This window comes from Hydractinia symbiolongicarpus, chromosome 8 (assembly GCF_029227915.1).
Source record: "Hydractinia symbiolongicarpus strain clone_291-10 chromosome 8, HSymV2.1, whole genome shotgun sequence".
NCBI lineage: Eukaryota > Metazoa > Cnidaria > Hydrozoa > Anthoathecata > Hydractiniidae > Hydractinia > Hydractinia symbiolongicarpus.
In genome coordinates, this window is record NC_079882.1 from 21,454,230 (window position 1) to 21,474,922 (window position 20,693).

General features: G+C 34.4%; 2 protein-coding genes across 2 annotated transcripts; one reads left to right on the plus strand and one right to left on the minus strand.

Annotated features, from left to right (window-relative positions):
• Nucleotides 1–1,840: 1,840 nt before the first annotated feature.
• LOC130655452 (mitochondrial inner membrane protease ATP23 homolog) lies at nucleotides 1,841–14,738 on the plus strand. Its single transcript, XM_057458210.1, has 6 exons — nucleotides 1,841–2,035; nucleotides 11,122–11,167; nucleotides 11,280–11,364; nucleotides 13,742–13,876; nucleotides 14,349–14,435; nucleotides 14,519–14,738. Exons 1-6 carry the CDS (start codon nucleotides 1,891–1,893, stop codon nucleotides 14,657–14,659), a joined length of 639 nt encoding a protein of 212 aa, XP_057314193.1. The 5' UTR covers nucleotides 1,841–1,890; the 3' UTR covers nucleotides 14,660–14,738.
• On the minus strand, nucleotides 14,687–20,325 carry LOC130655451 (gamma-aminobutyric acid receptor subunit beta-like). Its single transcript, XM_057458209.1, has 8 exons — nucleotides 20,248–20,325; nucleotides 18,163–18,254; nucleotides 18,001–18,065; nucleotides 16,492–16,709; nucleotides 16,317–16,399; nucleotides 15,804–15,941; nucleotides 15,252–15,577; nucleotides 14,687–15,177 (listed from the first exon to the last, which is right to left on the minus strand). Exons 1-8 carry the CDS (start codon nucleotides 20,310–20,312, stop codon nucleotides 14,941–14,943), a joined length of 1,224 nt encoding a protein of 407 aa, XP_057314192.1. The 5' UTR covers nucleotides 20,313–20,325; the 3' UTR covers nucleotides 14,687–14,940.
• Nucleotides 20,326–20,693: the final 368 nt, after the last annotated feature.

Genomic DNA, 20,693 nt, shown 5'->3' on the forward strand with positions numbered 1-20,693 from the left:
AGTCATAGGTAAACAGACGGCCTTTTCTTTTATAAGCACAGAGGCAGAGTTTGCTACATTGCTTTTTTTAAACAATAAATCAGCGGCAAAACAAAACAACAAAAAGAATTTATTTAAATGTATGGTCAGGATTATTGCAAAATTTTTGCCATTTTTTTGAACAGGAAAAAGTACCCAAAGTGAGACTTTAAAAATAGTTAAAGAACGGAGATAGATAATTTTAAAGCATATATAAAAAGGGAAATTCCCAAAACAAATGTACAGACAATACTTTACATAAAGAAAGCGACTAATTGTTTGAACAAAAAAAAAGCATCAAAAATCAAGGAAAAAGGGAGGAAAAGCTGTCTTTAAAAACATGGTGTTAAAAAGAAGCCTGATTTGAGTAAGTTAAAACATTTAATTCATATAGAATAGCACAGAAATCTTGATCGATTTATCATAGTCGGAACTTTGTTGATATATTAATAAAAAGCATTTTGATGAAAATGGAGCTACCCATGTTCTCCCTCATTGATTAAATTTCGCACATGGCCAATTTTGCTGTGCGTTTATGATAGTGTGAATCGTGAAATAAATTGCAATGGTGGCTATGTAGGCAAAGAGAAATTAGGGTGAGCTTGTGATTCTAGTAAAACAATTAAATATGTTCTGATCTAAAATTTTCAGGATTTTGTTTTATCATTTATATCTTTAACAAAATAGGGATCTCCTATAGGGAAGTTTGCCAACATGAGTGGTGATTACGTGCCTTTAAAACAAAATAAAGATATGGCACCCAGAGGTTAAGTTCGGGAAATTTTTGTTGATACTTTTGGAGTGAACTTTTTTCCCAGAATTTTTTCTGATTTAAAGTATAGGCTGTTTTTTGCTCAATGAGTTTTAGTGTGACGTAATATTTTGATTTTGTATCGAGAACAATGGACATGGAAAAGATTTAGGAAGCTGGTACAGCAACCACATCAAACACCAAAAGTCATTAAATAAAAAAGCTTGTCATTTCCAGTGAGACCAAACCTGCCACATTAAAAAAGCACCTAGCTATACAATCAGGAAAGCTGCTAAGTAAGCATCTACTGCCTTAATTAACAAAATATTGAAGATTTATTTGGGTAATAAACATCTCCTTAAGCTTCATAAAAACATAACCACCTATTAAAATATAAAACTCTGATCAAAGTCAAAACTAAACGCTTTTGATGATAAGAGAAATGGATTGGAGGCATTTTGTTTCAAAAATAAAAAACTCTGCAGAGTTGACATCAATAAACAAAAATTTTGTAATGCATCTAAACTTAGCCAAAGGGATTCATAATTTTGGTGAATTAAGTCATTTTTTTTTTTGCCATCTTTGCGTAGCTTGCATCACTGATGTAAAAAATAGCTAAAATAGGTGTTAAAGAAACTTTATAGACTGAAAAATTGAGGGAGCTTCTGAACTATCTTCTAAATTGCATAATTACAGACTGAATGGCAAATTAATAAATTTGGCAGCTCGGTTTTGATCTAAAGAGGTTGAACTACATAGCTATAATCACCTTTCCAAAAACTAATTCGTCCTAATAGGCGCTGGGTGATTTAATCCACAAATTAGTCCTAATTTGCAGATCCGTCAATTCCCTAATCTTAAAAGATAGTAAATACATGGGTAATCCTACTAGCGATTCATAAATTCGTTAGCTAGACTAGGCATCAAACATTTTCCTTTCCTTTCAGGATGTAGTAGATTAATTCGACATGTTCCTTTGACGGCCAGTTTGTAAATAAACGGCCCGTGTAGTTAGGTTTATGGCGCGCGGAACCGCTTTTTAATACTTTCTGTTTAAACTTTCTGTTTAAAAATATACCGCGCCATATTGGTTCTTTCCAAAGTCGGCTTTCGTTTTCGAAATGGCCGAGTCCACATGTGCGCCAGAGAACCCAACCGTTACTCATTTTGACGAAAATGGCTTATTGCACCGTTCAACACAAAATACCCAAACATTACGTTCTCACGCAAAATGTGAAAAGATGTTGGAAAGATCATGCTGTAAAGGTAAGGGGCCTTGAGAAACGTCAATAAATTTAGCTAACGTTTGTGGGTAGCTCTAAAGGTGGGTTTTAGGTTTAACGTTTCTTTTTTTTTCATTTGACGATAAATCTCGTAGTAGCCTAGTTAACTAAACTTTCTTCAAGGTTATCAAATTCAGTTTCTCTCCAACGTCAGAGCAATTCCCTAAAATCCAAATCCAACTCATAGCAAACTGCGAATTACAATCCAATCAGCAAAAAATACTAGCGTGGTCACGTTTTTTAATGGCCCCTATGGCTAACTTCTCTTAATAATAATAATAATAATAATAATAAATATTTAAAGTGGCTAGCCCAGAAAATCACAAAAACCTATAGTTAGTGGATTGTTTCCACTGGGGGCCACTAGAACAAAAAAGAAACAAAAAATGATAAACCTTAGACTGCCTCAGCTCAATCAAACATAGTAACATTTATAATCTGTGAAAATTGAAAAGAAAAAGAATAAAAAACAAAAATTAAAAAATTCAAAAGTGATCTCCATTAGAATTTGCCAAATACATTAGAGATGGAAGTCTTAAACAAAAGCAGACTTCCATCACAGGTCACTTGGTCTGGAAGATTATTCCACACTTTTGCAGCTCTAAATGGGAAGGCTTTTTTGCCAAATTCCGTGTTGACCAAGGGAAGTGTGAACCTGTTTTTTGAAGCTCCTCTTGTTTGATGATTATGACAGTTTTTTGTCAAAAGGAATTTTGAGCGCATGTAATCAGGAGCAATGTGATTCATGGCTTTGAAAACTAATATGGCATCGTTTTTGATGAGTAAATTATTCATTGAATATTCCCTCTCTTTCCCAAGAAAAGTACGGACACATTTTAATCGTTTTTCTAGTTTTCCCAATCTACCTTGGGTGGCACAAGCCCATGCCGAGGAGCAGTAGTTGAAATATGGCATGACAAGTGCATTAATTAAAAGGTTTTTTGTGTGAGGTGTTAAACAGGATGCAATGGTTCTAATTTTAGAATATTTAATTAGTATTTTTCTATTTATGTCATTAATGTGCTTTTCCCATTGCATTTTTTGGTCAAATGTTACCCCAAGATATTTAACTTTTTCGCTCCTCTTCAAAGGAATACCCATATAGTTGATAGTTTTGTTCTCAACTTTTTTTAACTGGCTGTGGTTGCCGAAAAAGATTGTTTCAGTTTTGTCCGTATTAATAGTCATTTTGTTATTATTCAGCCAGAGGTCGACTTGCGAAAGTTCTAACTCGACCTGGGAGACAAGGGTATCCAAGTTTTTATGAGACGAAATAATTATTGTATCATCCGCATATAGATGGTGGTAGTTTGAATTGATGACAGATTTTAAGTCATCAATATACAAAAGAAAGAGCAGGGGCCCCAACACAGATCCCTGCGGCACCCCAAAAGCGTCTTCATGAAGCAGATCTGATCCTGTGTCGTTTACAAGAGTCAGCTGCATTCGGTCCGTTAAGTAGGACTCGAACCAGTCAAAGGCAGCATCTCTGATGCCAAAACACCATAGTTTTTTTAACAAAATTTTATGATCAACAGTGTCAAAAGCTTTTTTAAGGTCAATGAGCACAGCACAAACAAAGTTATGTTGGTCGAGCTCAGTAAGAATAAAATCAGAGACATCGACTACTGCAGTTTCTGTGGAAAAGAGTTTTCGAAATCCGGACTGTCTGTCATTCAGGAAGTTGTGCTCAGAAATAAAATGAGTCATTTGCTCATGCACTAACTTTTCAAAAATTTTCATAGGAATTGGCAAAATGGAGATAGGCCGATAATTAGTAGGATCTGTTTTATTGTTACTTTTAAAAATAGGCGAGACCCTTTTAGTCTTCCAACATTTAGGTACATAACCAGTAAATAAAGATTTGTTGAAAAGACTTGATAAATAAATACTTAAAACTGACGAACCTGCTTTTAGCAGTCGTGAACCAATTCCGTCCAAGCCTGTAGCTTTATTAAGTTTTAGTGATCTAATTATTTTTTCGACACTTTTGGTCTCAATACGAGCCCACCGAAAGTCGTGTCCGCTAACAGGTGGATTAACATTAGTAGTGTCAGAAGAAAATTTAGAGGCTAGTTTGGCACCAACACTGACAAAAAATGAATTGAATGTGTTGGAAATTTCTTTTGGGTGAGAAGTTTCTGTACCATCGTTTTGGACTACTCGTTTTATCGAGGTAGTATTGCCTGACTTATCAGGAACCAGTTTTTTTAGGGTTTTCCAAAGTTGTTTTGGCCGTTTTTGAAAGTCCTGCAAAACGTCATTATAGTACTCGTTTTTGAGTCGATTTTTGAGACCTATTACCTGGTTCCTTTTTTGTTTGAAAGCTTCCCAGTCTATGATGGATTTTGTTTTTGATGCTTTCCGTTTCAAGAAGTCTCTTTCTTTGATGGCTATTATTAATTCATCAGTGACCCATGCCTCAACACGGCCAGAAAATCTATGTGTTTTGAAAGGGGCATGTTTGTCAGCCACTGTTTTAACATTTTTATTCAGTTTCTCACATGCTTTATCAAGGTCATCATAATTATTAAAATATGACCAGTCTAAATTCCTGAGGTCCTTCAGAAAAGCCTCTTCACTGAAGTTCTTGTAGCTACGAACCTTGCATGTTTTAGGTTCAAATTTTGGCCTTTTGAATTTTCTGATCACATAAACTAAATTGTGATCACTGATGCCTAAATCCATGACACCAGTTTTAGAAATACAAGAACTGTTAGAAAGTATCAAGTCTATAAGAGTGCTACTATTTTCAGTAACACGAGTTGGCTCCGTAATATGTTGTTTTAGGAAAAGAGTGGAGCATAATTCCTTTATTTTGGAGGAAAGAGCATATTTTGAAAGCATGTTACAGTTAAAATCTCCCAAGATAAAAACTTCTTTCTCTTCTGGGAGCTTGTTAAAACACTGTTTAAAATGAGTACACAGGTTTTCGGTACTCTGCAAATCACTACCTCCAGGTGGCCTGTAAACCCCACACACGTAAATAGGTTTAGTTTTTTTCAGGCACACTTTCACCCATAGTGATTCAACATTTTCGAAGTAAAGGTGTTTCAAAAGGTGGCTATCCAAGTTTTCATTAACAAAAATTAGAACACCCCCACCTCGTCTATTCCGATCATTCCTATAACAAACATAGCCATCAATTTTAACGTCATTGTCAGTGATGGTGTCATCAATTTTGGTTTCACAGATGGAGAATACATCAAGTTTTGTTTGATGTAGCAGAAGTTTAACATAGTCTAGTTTGGATGACAGACCATTAATGTTGAGATGGGCCATTTTTAAGCCCTTCCCATTTCTGATTGCCTCAAAATCAAAGTTTTCATCAATAGTAATATTGATGTTGTCCGGAATTTCGTCACCAAATGACTCCTCATTAGCAAAGGGCAAATTACGAGAAAGACAGGGACTGCAAACGAAAAACAGTTTATCTTCAGGAGTCTTCATAAATTGTTGATATTTTTTATCAGAAATACGCTCACATTTTTTATGAGCCCATAATCCACACTTGTCACAAGAAAGTGCTTTGTGTGTTTTTGCCACAGGTTTTAAGCATGAAGAACAGGGATACTTAACAGGACCTGGGTTGAGGCAGATGTCCCCTGACAAGAGGATTAAAAAATAGAAATACTTGTGCCTGCTTGGCTTAAGTTTTGATAAAGCCATTAATTTTAATTGGAGAGTGAGCTGGCTTTCAGAAACTCTATTGCAGGCATCAAGTGAAGAGATAGAAAAGAAATTCCTATCTAGTCGACTCATTTCATTGTTGTTGGGTGAGCTACTTTTGAACGAAGGTTTTGTATTGCTCAAAAATACAACGAACTTCCAAATTAAAAACACTTCTCCTCTATGATCCAAGCAGTTCCCTACTGTATTCTCACACTTCTCCTTTGCAGTTTGGCACTTTTCTTCTGCCCTTTTAAATTTTTTTAAAATTGCTTCTGATAGCCCACAATGTGTACTTTAAGAAACTATAATAAAACCCATGTGATCTACAAGTAAAAAAATAAAAATTATATAGTTTGAAAGGCTAAAGTCCTGTCATATCCCTAATTAAGCATGGAAATCTTGGGAAAATCAAAACGCATGTGTATTGTAAGACACCATCTTTTCTAAACTAACAAGGTTGCATGCATATGCGCTATGATACCAAACAACGGTGGAGCCTGTCGGATGTCTATGTGAACATGTCGGATGTCTATGTCTCTTCGGAATACAACTTCGGAAGTCCAATAGAAATCTGGCAGCCATTATAGAAACCGCAATTAAGGTCACATTGGTTTTTCTATAATTTTTGAAGCTTTCAATAAAATACTTTAAGATAATAAAAAGAAACCCATGTGATCTTATTTCCAACATGAAATATTTATATTCTACTTGTGCAAAAACTACCAAAAACTTTAAATAGCTGTAAATCCGCCATTATAAATTTTTGGATCCCAAAATTTTGGGAATATGCTTTACTTTATGGATACTATGAAATATAGAAAAATAAAGGAAAACAAAATTAATTACCATCAAAACTCCCCAAAATTGCCTGGTTCTTACAGAAATTGGCTCTTAACACTTCTGTGCATGTGGCTCCTAACTTTCTCTTTGCAACCAAATTTAAAAACATTTGGATTATGTTAAGTTGTCTCTGACTAAAAATTGTCAGAATCCCTTATATTCTAACCAGGATCACTTGATTGATACAATATGTGCGGGAATTCAAAGTTAATTTCAAAGACAAATAATGTGCTGAATGTGTGTTTTACTTGTATTTTGTATTGCAAAACGAAAACCCGGTATCATTTGTGAATTTCGATGTTGTTATATATGAAATAAAATTTACTAGTTGATCGTAATTTCAAAACTTCATTCTTCTTTTATACATTCTCTATTCAGCATTGTCAACATTGCCTAATACGTATTAGACAATGTTGTGGAATATTGTGGAAAAAATATACATGCAAAAATTTTAGGTCAATAATTATTCAATTCTTAAATTGATATTTTTGTATACATAAACGATGTAATATAATGAGCGACAATGAAGAAGAAACTATTTTGTGCTCCTTAATCTTTTCAAGCAGTTTCATTCTTTCACATGAAAAAAAGTTAGAATAAAAAACTGTATCAGTGAAATCGTATGGTTTTTAAATGAGACTTAACATTCATTAATCAAGTCATAAAGTAACTAAAACTTGAAAAAAAAAGTGAACCCCTGTATTACAAAATTCTTCAAAAGCTTGTAAGTATATTGTTACCAATATTTTGTCAGACATATATTCCTACATGAAATTTGTTGCATTTTTTGTGCTCTTTCCAATGATATATAACAACTAGTCGTTAGCCTGTGGAAAAATCAACGGGTTTGCCCATCCTTTAAATTCACCTGTCGCAACAAAGTGGACAAATATATCGCATTTGGTATTGGTGCGCATTATAAAAGTTTCATGGTTCCGCTACGGAACGCGGCTCTTGCGGACATAAAGACAAAATACGGCTATTATTAAAGAGATAGATATTTTTTGAGACAAAAATTTTATTACTGAGGCAACCTAAAATACACCAGAGTAGTGTTTTTGATTGGGTTTGAGACTTGAATAAACAATTTGACTGCACTAGAGTGCACACATTAATAATTCAAAAACTAAGACGGAGAGAGACCATCTATTTTATAATACCTGTATGCGTCTGCCTGTCATGCAAAATGGTACCGCAAGTAGCGAGACGCACGCAATGCAATATAAAGAGAACGGGCAAACCCATTGATTGTTTCACGGGCTAGTAATATTAAAACAGATGGAGAGTGTTCCAATTAATAATTATCGGATGTACTCAGCAAAACAGCAAATTTTTCGGTTGGAGACACCTCAGTATTTATCCAAATGTATTTAAAATCTGGTCTGCAATTTTACACCCATGGTCTGTATATGAAAAACTACAGTTATAATTAAACTACAGTTTACTCGAACACTGGATAACTCAAACTTTTGTTATCTTGTTTCATTTTCTTGGATTCCTTGAACTTTCGTTAATACTTTCTGATAAAAAAATTGGGTTAACTCAAACCTCGAATTACTCGAACTTTCATTATTACGACCCATTATTGTCTTGGTAACTCAGTAAAAACACATTCATTAATAGAGAATATTGTATTATAACACAATTTTATGCATACAACATCATTCACATGCAACACATGCATATAACATCATTCGCATGGAACGCAATTTGTAAATTTGGGGAATGGATCAGGATGCCGGGTAATAAAATAATGGAAGTAGGCATGGTTATGGTTGCCCTTCACAATATTATGTCCTCATGTCCTATATTGTGAATGGTTTCCAAGGCATTAATCCAATCTCTTCATGCATCATTTTCTCCATTCATGAGGTACATTGCACTACTAATACATTCATTAATCTATTACTACTAATTATTAACTTATCAGTATTGGTCCAGCATGTGTTACCACATAATATTATTATGAGGATTTATAAAAGTGTGTGCCTCACCGTAATGATAATAAGTGATAATAATATCAAGTAATAATAAGATACACAAGCCTCACACACGCATCTGTCCAAATTTTTTATAGCTGACGTAAGAAGCCTGACATTCCCAAATTAGTGTGCATATTTTGTAGGAAAAAGTCAGTCATTAGGAGTACCGGCTTATATGTGTCACCAACATCCATACATACAAAGAAGCCTAGATACATGTACAAACTAATTTATGATAGCTATAAAAAGCAAATAAGAGACTATAGCCAAAATAAACACAAGGTCAAATATTTGACATATATAAAATCCATATTATGACAAAGTGTGTACGTAACCACACGACCTAGTCTAGCAACTGGGAAGCACTCTAAGACTCTGGGCCAAAACCACCTATACTGGGAAACCAGCAAAATGTCCTCGCTGACCACAATTAAAACATGCATACAAAGTATATTTTGATGCAGGGTTGAAAGAAGCACACGACTTGGGTAACAAGGGAGCCGGCACAAAGAATCATTAGCTAACTGCAGCCTATGCAATTTATCAAAGGCACACAGCAGAGAAGACGTATTGGTTCCCAAACTGGGTGACTAGAGTGTGATAGGTGACCAACTGTGTGGCAAGATGAGGACAAAAATAAAAGAGATAAATAGTTACTCCATGCCAGGCACCAAGAGGCAAAGTCCCTAATCTTCGACCTACCCCAGACATTCCTACTTAACAAGAGTCATGGGACGCCATCTGTAGTTTGTACATTGGGACGAACAACAAATTTAAGGATGGTGGGAGGAGTTGTTTTAAATTAACATACTCCAAACGCTTGATTTTATCCAAAACAGTCTTAGGTACTGCAGGGAGCGAAGTTACAGAATATTGGGCCAGTAGGATGTGGGAAGACAACAAAGGGGCCTCAATGCGCACAGTTTCATCTGTAGGCTGAACACCTGCAGCAACATTCGCGCCATCTTGATCAATAACTGGGTCCAAAAAGCTGGCAGGCCGAACACAAGAGTGTGGAAACAAAGATGGCGTTCCCCAATGATGTAGTTTGGTTCAAGTAAATTCAAATTATTAACTTGGTTAACCTCTACTTGGCTACAAATTTCTGTGTGGACAAAATCAAATAGTCCGTTTTTAAATTGTCAAAAGTTTTATTGTTGCGTTTCAACACGACTCGTTTATTCGAGGCTTTCTGAACTTTTGAAGGTATGGTTTTGTGCAGCAAAGGATTTTCCTCACCAGAAGCATTGCTGATGTCGGCATCATCCGAGGATAATTCGTTACCACGTGTTGCTGGGGAAGGCCACCATCTTTAATTCGCATTTCACTATTAAAATAAGCCATCAAATGCTCAACAATATTCAAAAGAGATTTCCCTCTAGTGTGAATGTTGAATGAGTTTGCTAATAGGAGAAATGCTTCCTTGCCCATAGAGACCCACTGCTCAGCTGTGCGCATACGAGGCTCTGTTAAGAATACATGCGTGTCAAATAATTGCTTAACAGACTGTGGTGTGGATGAGCAGCATGGTTATTTACTGGGCGATAGATACATACTTGTTGATCAATAGCTTAAAATCTGAGGAGCTTCAGTCTCCAACAACCTCAGTTCTTTATGGCTAACATTAGACTGACTCGTGTGTCTGAATTTTTTACCTTGTTTCAATAAGTGAGACAAAGCAAGGCATGTTGACATGGGACAACTGAGACAATACTCTAAGCAAATACCATCCAACATGGCTACCTGTTTACTGGATCAAAAGTGCCTTATTCTCAGACCTTATTTAAGGTACATTACTAGGCCAGAGTCAGTGGTACCTATCATTCTACAGGCCAGCTAGAAGGTTTACTGAAGTCACCACAATTACCATATTCATTTAGCTCCATTTGGGTTTCTTCGAATAAATTGAACTTTTTAATTGGGAAAAAGGAAATTGAATACCAGAAATGTCAGATTTTTTTTTTTTTTTTAGTTTTTAATAACTTCTGATGTAATATAAATAATGTTGTTTGACAAAGAAAATTCAATTTACAAGGGACTTGCATGCCTTTTTCATTGCCAAGATTGCACCTTTTTTCTGGTAACTAACGTGCTTTAACTCAAATTATAATTTCAATTTAGACTAAATTCGACTTAACCGGAGCTTCATTTAACATGAACATTCGTTATGTCAAACTATTTTCCTTGCTTCCTTGGATGTTTGAGTTACTTGGAGTTAGCTGTATAGCTTATTTTTGTTAAAATGGGTTAATCTACAGTTGGCCCTGACAGTTTTACAGGGTCCATAAAAACTTTAAATGTTTTCCAATTTGCTTTTACCATCTGCCTTTTTGAAACCATGGCATGAACAAAAGCTAACAGTTACTTTTGTGCCCATTAATCTAGCTGAGATTAACATAAAACGCTGTATAATATATATGTATAAGGTATACTTTATGAAATACAAATTTTAACCAAGTTGCCAATTATGTTGGTGCAAATAAATTGTTCTTTATTTAGTCTTGCAGAATAATCAAAGCTGCTTAGGATGATCCAGGTGATACATTTGATTGAAGTTTGTTGTTCGTTATTTTAGGGAAATACGTTAAAGTGTTGTTAGATGGCTTAAAAAAACTTGGTTGGTAAGTCGTAGAAGAACAATTTATAAATTGTATTGTAAAAAAAACAACAACTGTATATGAGGATTTTTACCATGGGTAAACAGTATTGTAATGTTTTTTTAATGTTTTTTAGTGATATGGGATTTGAGGAGAAAAATATTGTGTGCGAACCATGTAATCCGAAATTATACGCAGCATTTGATATCGACAAAAAAGTGGTGAGTTTCCTTATTATTTATAATTAAAAACCTTAGGAGACCGTGTAACTTTAAAATCAAATTAAAAACACTATGTATTATTTCCAATTCATGTTTTTATAGAATTTAAGATATATCTTTTTTGAGTACGTTTTTATTTGAAATTTTATGAAATTTTCATTCTAAATTCTTCTTGAAACTTATGCTTTAGTACTTGCTAAACATACCCGCGCTGTGGACCAAACCACGGACCTTGTGATTACGAAGCGAAATCCGTAACCACAAAGCCATGCGCCACTGTACGCAATAGAAACTCCAATTGCTGCCTCTTAATAAGCTATATCTCCTTAGGCGCTTGTCGAGAACATATGATCCTGTACATTATTTTGATCAGCGTTTCAACTTCTACACATTACAGACAAAGAATAATCCAATTTTGTGAATTTTTTATATCTGCACTGCACTGCTGACGTCAGCAAAACTTTTAAAACAACTTTTTTTATTGACCTTTTGCCTAAGTGGATTTCTCCACGGGCTTTATCGACTAGTAATAATATAACGAGGCGGAAAAAAGAAGGACAATATGCTATTTTTTTAAATATGTGTCTTTTTTAATAGGCTACTTTCGCTAGCAATACATGTAATAATATATCCAGAAATCTCTGTGTATTTGATAAAATTCAGGCTTAGCTTTCACTTTTGTTCTGTCAATGCAAGCCGAACTTCTCTTGTTGTAGTGAGGTTTAATGTGACTAAAATGTACATAGTATGGAACTTTGCTGGCATTGTAAAACTTGTTGTAGTCGGGGTCAATGTAATGACTGTCCATATTTATCAAGTCTGAGTATGTCTTTAATTTCTTACCTTCTTGAAAAATCCAGTTAAAAATTTCCATGTCTAATATCCTTTTACGGTTCGGGTATAAAGTGTTTAAGTCCATCGAGTAAACTTTGCTTATCTTTTTATATAATTTAATACTAAGATCAGCTACGAATATGCTGGATGTTAGCCATTTCTCTGGGTAAAACCAATTGCAGTATGATGCGCCCACTTCAAATGGAGAAAGGTCTAACTGAAATAAAGGATACGGGTTTTTCATGAATAGGCCATCAACATCGAAAAAAACTATGCGGTCGTAGGTATGGTAGAGTGAAAATGCTTCTAGTTTGATGTAACAATTGGTATAGTACCAGTCAGCTTTGGAATAATGTAAACTTTTCACTGCTCGAAGTTTGATGTTTTTAAATTCTTTGATAGCGTTTTTAAATTGATATCCAGCTTCGTGAAGGATCACAAAATCAACGTTGCATTCTCGAGGGTAAACTGCTTGTAGTTGATGAAGAAGTACATATAAATAACACTCGTATCCAGGGACGGATTTAGTTATATAAAATACAAAGGCATTTCGTTTCTGGCCTGCTTTGTTGATGCATGTATCGGGAACCTTTCTCTTCATCTTCTGTGAAGCTTTTCTATCAACGCACCGTAGATGAGGTTGCATAATATGTCGCGTGTTTTTGTTTGTAGGTTTTGAAAATTGGAAATACAGCAGTAACACTTGCATTGACAGCAAGCTAAAAAATATGATAGAGTAGTAGATTATCGCACATTTTCTTTGCATGTTCGTAAAGTCACGTATTTTATGTTTCGTTGTTGTATGTCAAATGTTCGAAAATACACATAAATACATACACGCATGAATGAGGGATAAATAATACATCAATGAATACCTCGATATTTCGGTAACAATCTTTCACTGTCAGAATTTTTATAAATTATTAAGCAGCTATTTAATTTCACAGTTTGAAGTAACCCAATATATATTTTTGATGAAAAAGAAATACGAAATGTTTCGGTTGCTTTTCTTGTGTGTGCGCACTCCTCCGTTCTGTCATAGCTTATTTTCGTCACTTTAATCGGTTTTCGTGTAAGCCAGTAAATTTAAAAACACCGCCTATTTCATGGTGCCTTATTTTTTTTTAAAAAAAAACAAAACAAATAAATTGTTAAGATATTATTAAAGTGGAAAGTTTAAAAAGGTACAATGAAAAAACACGAAAAGCAAATTTTCGATATAGATTCGGAAAAACAAAACGGACGCACCCTGTTTCGTACTCAAGTGGTAGGTTTGAATAGTGCGATTTTTATGCGTTAGGCTTAAACATCTGTACCTTCAACTCGGAAAAGGTGTTTGGTAATTTTTTGCGTCTTTTAAGTTTATTATTTTATTTATTTTTTAGAAAATACGTACTTTTATGTAATCTTATTTCGCAATTTGAAAAATAACCAGAATAAAGTCTTTGTTTGTTTTTTTCATCTCTTTGTATTTCAGACTACACCATTTTGAAGTTTTTTACAAGACGCTTTATTGACTAATAAAGTGTGTTTTTATTTTCAGGTGGTTGTATGCGAAAATAATTTGCTAAACCAAAAATTTATGGACGATGTTTTAACACATGAGCTGATACATGCTTACGATGTTTGCCGAGTGAAGTTTGATAAAGACAATCTTGATCATTTGGCATGTACTTCTGTAAGATTTGCTTCGTTTACTTTCAGTTAACAACAAAAGTTTGTTTGAGATTCTTATGTTAGAATCTTATGTTAATGAAAATATGAATTACACTTTTTACGCTTTTTTATAAGTAACATCTTGTAAACAACATGAGACTTGAATTTTTCAACAAATGAAGCAACTTGTAGGCAACAGGGAGCCTGAAGTGGCTTACTGAAGAAAACAGCAATGTTCTAAGATAGCCTTCAAACGAAATTTCTGTGCGGTTTGAAGTCTTATTTCGGATAAATCCGTGTAAAAGACTACTTAAAAATCAATTCAGAAAAATTAAAGCGAATTTCTAAAACTTGTTTTATTCATCCACTTCAAATCTTGTCAGGTGAATTTCATTTTTTCATAAATTCAAGGGGTGTGACGACACAAAATTGGGCGGGAAATTACGATTTTATAATTACATAGTCATAATGGATGCAAACATTTGTGTGTTTAGATACGTGTCGCGAATTTATCGGGAGATTGTTTCTTCTGGAAAGAAAACTTTTTACGTTTCAGATTTGGATGGAAAGCGCAGAAACAGGTTAAACTTAGTCAACAAAATCTCTCTATATATATTTCTAAACAAACATTAATTAATTTTTATTTCTGTGTTTTTTTTCATAGGAATGCGTTCGAGAAAGAGCAGTAAAACACATGATGTGTATAAAAGATATACCTGAAGACATCGCCAGAGAGACTGTTGAGCGCGTTTTTTACGCGTGTTACAACGATCACGAACCTTTTCCGAAAATTCCGCCATTATAACAATTAGTAGCTAGCTTTTATAATTGTAAATTGTATTTATTAAATTTTATACTTAATAATAATAAATATAAGTACTGTAGATACTACAAGTTTTGGTGTTCACAAAAAACAAGTCATTGTAGTGGTGTAACTAAGACTTTCTAGTTAAAATACCAATAAAAAAGCACACATGAGAAGGAGTCATGGCTGAGCAATATGTTTAGCGTATAGTTAAAAAATTCTCCTATCTGAGCCTGAAATGCCGATATGCTTATAAAAAACATGTATTTGCTAACGTCACATCAGTCATCACTGTACGAAATAGCACACGTGACAAAATACGCCGCGTTATACAGCACGTACATCAGTGGATAGATAAGCCGACATTTCTGATCGATCGGATGGACAACATGGTTTTCTTGTTGGGCAACGTCATAAATTGTCGGTATGTCGAGAAAATCTGTCTTTAAATAACCTCCCTTTTCGACGACGATAAATGAGGACAATGATTTTTCTTCTTCACGTTCTTCAATTTCGTTCTAAAATAAGTTTTTTTTAAAGTTATTTAATATTACAATTTCGATTATACTTCAATCGAATGCTTGCAACGTACCTCTTTCTCTTTCGTTTTCGACAATCCTACAATGCAGTATTCGAAGAGAACAGTTAACACAAACAGGACTGAAAAGTTGAGGTAATATTCGACAAATAAAGTGGAACGCGAGAACGGCAATAAACCTTTAATGTCGATTGTCAGCTTGGAGAGTGTGAGCACGACAATTAACGGAATAGACACTCGAGCCGGCACACAGTTGTGGTCAATCCAGAAAGATGTCATGCTTAGTATCACAACGAGATTGAAAGGAAAAAAACTTTGACTTAAGTAGTACCCAAAATGTCTCTTTATCTCCAGTGCGAAAATGAGTTGGTCAAATATGCCTATGATGAAAAAATAATATGACAATCTTGATTAACAAATTTTAAGGCCGTTGCCTTTTTGACATTGAAGGTTAGCAGATCAAAAAGGTAAAATACACTGAATACGAGGTTAGTTAGCGAAGTAAGATTTGTATATCAAAACATTGACTAAATATTGTGTCGTACATATAGTTCTCTGATGCAATTAGAATCCGGTCACATCTATTATTCAGCTTCAGTTGCTTACCCGTTGGACCTCCATTGATGTAGTTCTTTGTTAGATTATTAAGAGTGATATGGAATTCAGTGGTATGAACGCCGTACAAATCACGATCCACGCCCATTGGTAACCAATTAAGAGACATGATTTTGTTATTAAAAGCGTCTAAAAGAACAAATTAAATATTTTTATAAAGCTAAGTATAGAAAGGGACTGACGCGCTTGTAGCTCACTTTCACACAGGAAGGAATCGCGATTACACGCAATTACTCTGAAGGCAATGTTTCCATTTAACTGAAAATAGTCAAATTGAGTTGGCACGAATTTTTTTTTAAAGGTAGTAGCAACAATTTAATAATTCCGGGCCTTCCCAACGTCGACCCAGGGTACGCGTTTCATCCTCATCTCAAAAAAGCGCTAGATCGGCTAAACAGGTTAATTCGACAATGCAAATAAATCTGATACACCGAATTCAGCATTCTGGTGGGTTGATAACTTTATACTTGCAAGTACCGTAAGTACTTGCAAGTATGAACTTACATGATTCAAATCGCACGAAACATTTCTGATGGTCAAATGGGAAGTACCAGTACCGCATCGGACAAAACATTACCAAGTTAAGTCTAAATGAAGTCTTCAGAATGTTATAAATCTTTTGATATTTGTCTTTTGCTATATAAAATTTACTCCTAGAAAGCAAAAAATATTTTTCAACCTTTTGATCAGCTGTATTTTTCCGTTAGTAAACAATCGTACATATTGATCAATCAGGTAAGCTGATTTTCCACTACTTTCATCTAGAATCCAGAGGTCAGGCTGCCAAAAGAATTCATCAGTCTCCACTGAAAGTGCCATGGGTGTGGTCATGGAAGAGTTGAACATCATACGTGAATCTTTCCATTCCAGAAGTATATCCACCACAAGATCGTAGTACTAAACAAAAAATAATAACATGACAACAACAAAATTTCGACGTAACTTAGTATAGATTTTAGGAAAACATTAGCTACAAGAGTCGATTGGTAGGTTCAAAATTGTGCTAAAAAATAATAAATCAAGGTCACTGCAAAGCAGTTATCCAAATCAGCCAAAAATACTCGAAAATACGTTAACATTTCAGGCTTTCTTTGCTTAATACGGCCCCGTGCGTCATATGGGATATAGAAAAAAAACGCAAATTAATTTTGTTTTTTTCTTAACATAATTAGTTAGTTTTTAAAATTAAATAAACAAATAATAACAGTTAGTATAAATGTGAGGTTGAAGTCAATTGCAAATGGAACAAAACCAGTTTTGCAATAACTCCTTTCAAAAACATAGTGAGGCATGCCTTCGCATTTTCTGTAGAACCATTCCAGACATTTGTTGCATTCCACTATATCCTTGTCTTCATTGTTATTATTTCTGCAGTATGACATTCTACAGGAGCAAAAATAATTCAACCGTTGTAGATTTTCTTCGGCAACGCAACATTTTACCTTTAACAGTTGGAAAAGGTTCTATTTTAAAACACTATTGTTTTCGGATTTAGGAAGATATGCATAACAGTCACTGACTTTGTTTCGCAATGCTTCGTTTCGTTTTTATGAGATAAATATAATAAAACAATATACCTAATGCCTATACCTAAAATATACCTAATAAATTAAAAGGTTTTATTGTTCTCAGGAATTTAGACGTTGTACTCACTCGTGTCAAAAAGCTTATCTTTTTTATAGATGGAATATTTCCAGTCGGTATTAATTTCGTGTTGATCCTCTGCTTCCGTTACAATATGTTTTCCTCCCCACGCGAAAAGTGCAAGTGCGACATGATAAAAAAAAATACGACCTACCAATCGACTCTTGTAACTAATGCTTTCCTAGATTTTAGGAGCAATACTTTCGGCGTCGGCTATGCCTTCATAAACAATTACTATAGTGACTGAAAAAACATTTTCAACAAAATACCCAACCTGGATAAAGCGTACACTTGGCACAAAGTGCTTAAACGCAGGGGGTATAATTGAGTCAAGCCCAATGAACTGAAGATTCCATTGTAGAAGAAACTACAGAACTGTTTTACGACAAGAAAACATGTGTGTCCAAAGCTACTATGTTGTGCGATAAGCCCCTCTCCCCGCGGATAAATACCCTTTTCCCGCGGATATGACCCTTTCCCCACGGATAAGCTCTTTAAAAAAAGTCTTCCGACTATATGCGGAGAAATACTATTGTAAACCTACTCTGTGTTTTATTGGAACCATTTCGATTAGATAGACTCCCAATCCAACATTAAGTGGCTTCAAACCTGGAATAATAAAAATATTAAAAAGCAATTATTGATAATAATAAAAAACCATGACAAGGAATTTCTTGGTAAGTAAGACTTAAAGATGTTGATGTACCTTCTTTTGGTGGCGGAACATGTCTGGAGTATTTCGATTGATTTAAACTGCGTAAGATGTTGGTTACTTCTTGAGCTGTGTGTTGCAGACAGCTAAAAATAACGTGTTTTTTTTGTGGAGTTGAAATAAATTTTCACATTTCGCTAAAACAACGAAAATTAATTTTGCGGGAATTTAATTTCTTGAGGGCTATATGAGGGCTCTGTGAAACCTTCAAATTTTTTGTGAAATTATTAATGATGCGAATAAACGTCTCGATAGGAGTCTTGATATGAGATAAAACCTGATGCTAAATTTTCAAAGAAAGAAATTTGGAAAAATTGCATTTTCGCATTTTCGTTCCCCAAAACTCTTTGAGATAAACCTCGAGATTTATATTAAAAAACTTGTTGACGAGAATCAGTTTTTGTCTTATAAATAAAAAATCTTTAAATCAGAGTTTGGCAAAATTTCACTGCATAGCAATTTTGAAAACTCTCACAAAGGATTAAAGGTCATGTTTTAGCATTTATTAACTTGAATTACTTGCACGTTATCAGCGATTCTATAATCAGAAAAATACCATTACTTGTCTGAATAGCATTTTTTGCCATTCTGTTTCCAGGTTTTCGCCAACAAATACAAAAAGTTGCTAAATCTTCAGTCGATAAAAATATTTAATTTTAGTTTCACTGATAAAGTATACACTTGTATGCAAAGGTATTTACAGGCCCGGCGGAGCAATTTTGAAAGTGGAGGGGCTAAATTATTCAATATCAAAGTTGGCCTGACCATTGTTGGGGCCAACGGGGCGCCGGGCCTGATTTAGCGAGTTCTTCTTTTGATCGATTTGACAATTTGATTGTCCCTAGGACTTGCCAAAAAAATTCAATGAGAAATGGTTGGTCGATGAAACACGCCACTGATAAGCATAAATAAAATCACATTTTTTACCAATAAGCACTGGCAAAATACCGAAAAATCAGACATTTTCTAAATTTCAAAATTCAATAAACGTTCAAGGCGGATACATCTGATTAGCAGACAATTTTTTTCACTGGCCGTTTTTTAAACAAAAAAGCTTTCTAAATAACGGACAGTTAATTAGCGGACATTTCAATTAGCAGACAATATTTTTTGCACAAAATAGTAAATATTGCTTTTTGATCTTACCAATTACCAGGCAGTCCAAAAAAATTAGGACCTAGCAAACAAAAATAAAGAAAAATGAATAGTTTTTCGAATATTTATTTCAAACACTTTAAAACTTTACAATCTAGCTCCCTTTTTATAGCTTCAATCTTCGATTCAGTTTATTAACTTTTCTTGTCCATGAAAGCTACAGAATTCCCCTACCATAGTCACCTTAAGTGATTATGGTATGGAGAGTGTCTAAGTTCAACCCTGTACGCATTATCACCCAAATTACCCCTTTCACGTACAAAACTCAGCTTTATTTTTAAATTTCAAAATATTCCAAAAAGCGGACACCTCCAATTAACGTACACTTTGATCTTGCACCGACGGTGTCATCTAATTGGAGAGAATACTGTATTTCATCCTACTAAATACAGTTAAGAGAATTTGGAGTAAATTTACTCAAGTGATTGGCTAAAATAGGATTTTAAGCATGAATTGAAGTTGTCCATCTAATTTTTAAAAAATAGCACAAAAATTGGCGACAACACAGCATTCAACACAATATCCACTTTGTTTACTAAACATCGTTTTTGTCGAGGAAAAAATCCAAAGTCGTTTTGAAGGGGTTGATGAGTTCTAATCTTAATGCTCAAATATTTTCAATTTTTAGTGGACATAAATTCCCAACCTTGTCCCCAGGGTCTTGTGGCACCTGAGCCGTCCTTTACTCTAAATGGTTATTGTCACTATGGCGCCCCGTCTACTTACCTTTATTGTATTCATTTGTTTTACTTTTATTGTGTTCATTTGTTTTGCAACGTTCGTTTTTGATATTTGCAAAACTTTTCGTGGTGTCTGGCAAAACCGATCTCAAGAAAGTAAAGACTTTCTCCCTGTTTCAAACGGTAGCGCGAAGCATAGATTATGCCATGTAAACATTGAACGAATAACAAACAGAAAACCTACAACGCTATTTTGACTCCCAAAATCAGGAAGATGGCTCTCCACATCCAATTCATCGCAAAAAACATTTTTAACCTGTTGAAAATTATACCGCAAGATTTCGACTTTGGATAAATTGTACATATTGAATTAAATATTTATAGAAAACAATAATGTATCAATCATATATTTTAATATATATTGTAAATTCATGAAAGAAACTTAACTTGCAGTTTAAAATAAACTATAGCAACATAATCGTAACGTTATCATGACTAGATTACACATCAAAAAGTCGAGAAAAAAGAATGATGGCAACCGCAACTACAACGACGACGACATGACGGCGACAAAAGCTACAAAAACAATAAAAGGACACAAAAGCAACAATAAAAACAATAAAACAACAACAAAGACGACGACGAAGATGGCAATGGCGACAAAAGCAACAACAACAATAAACAAACAGA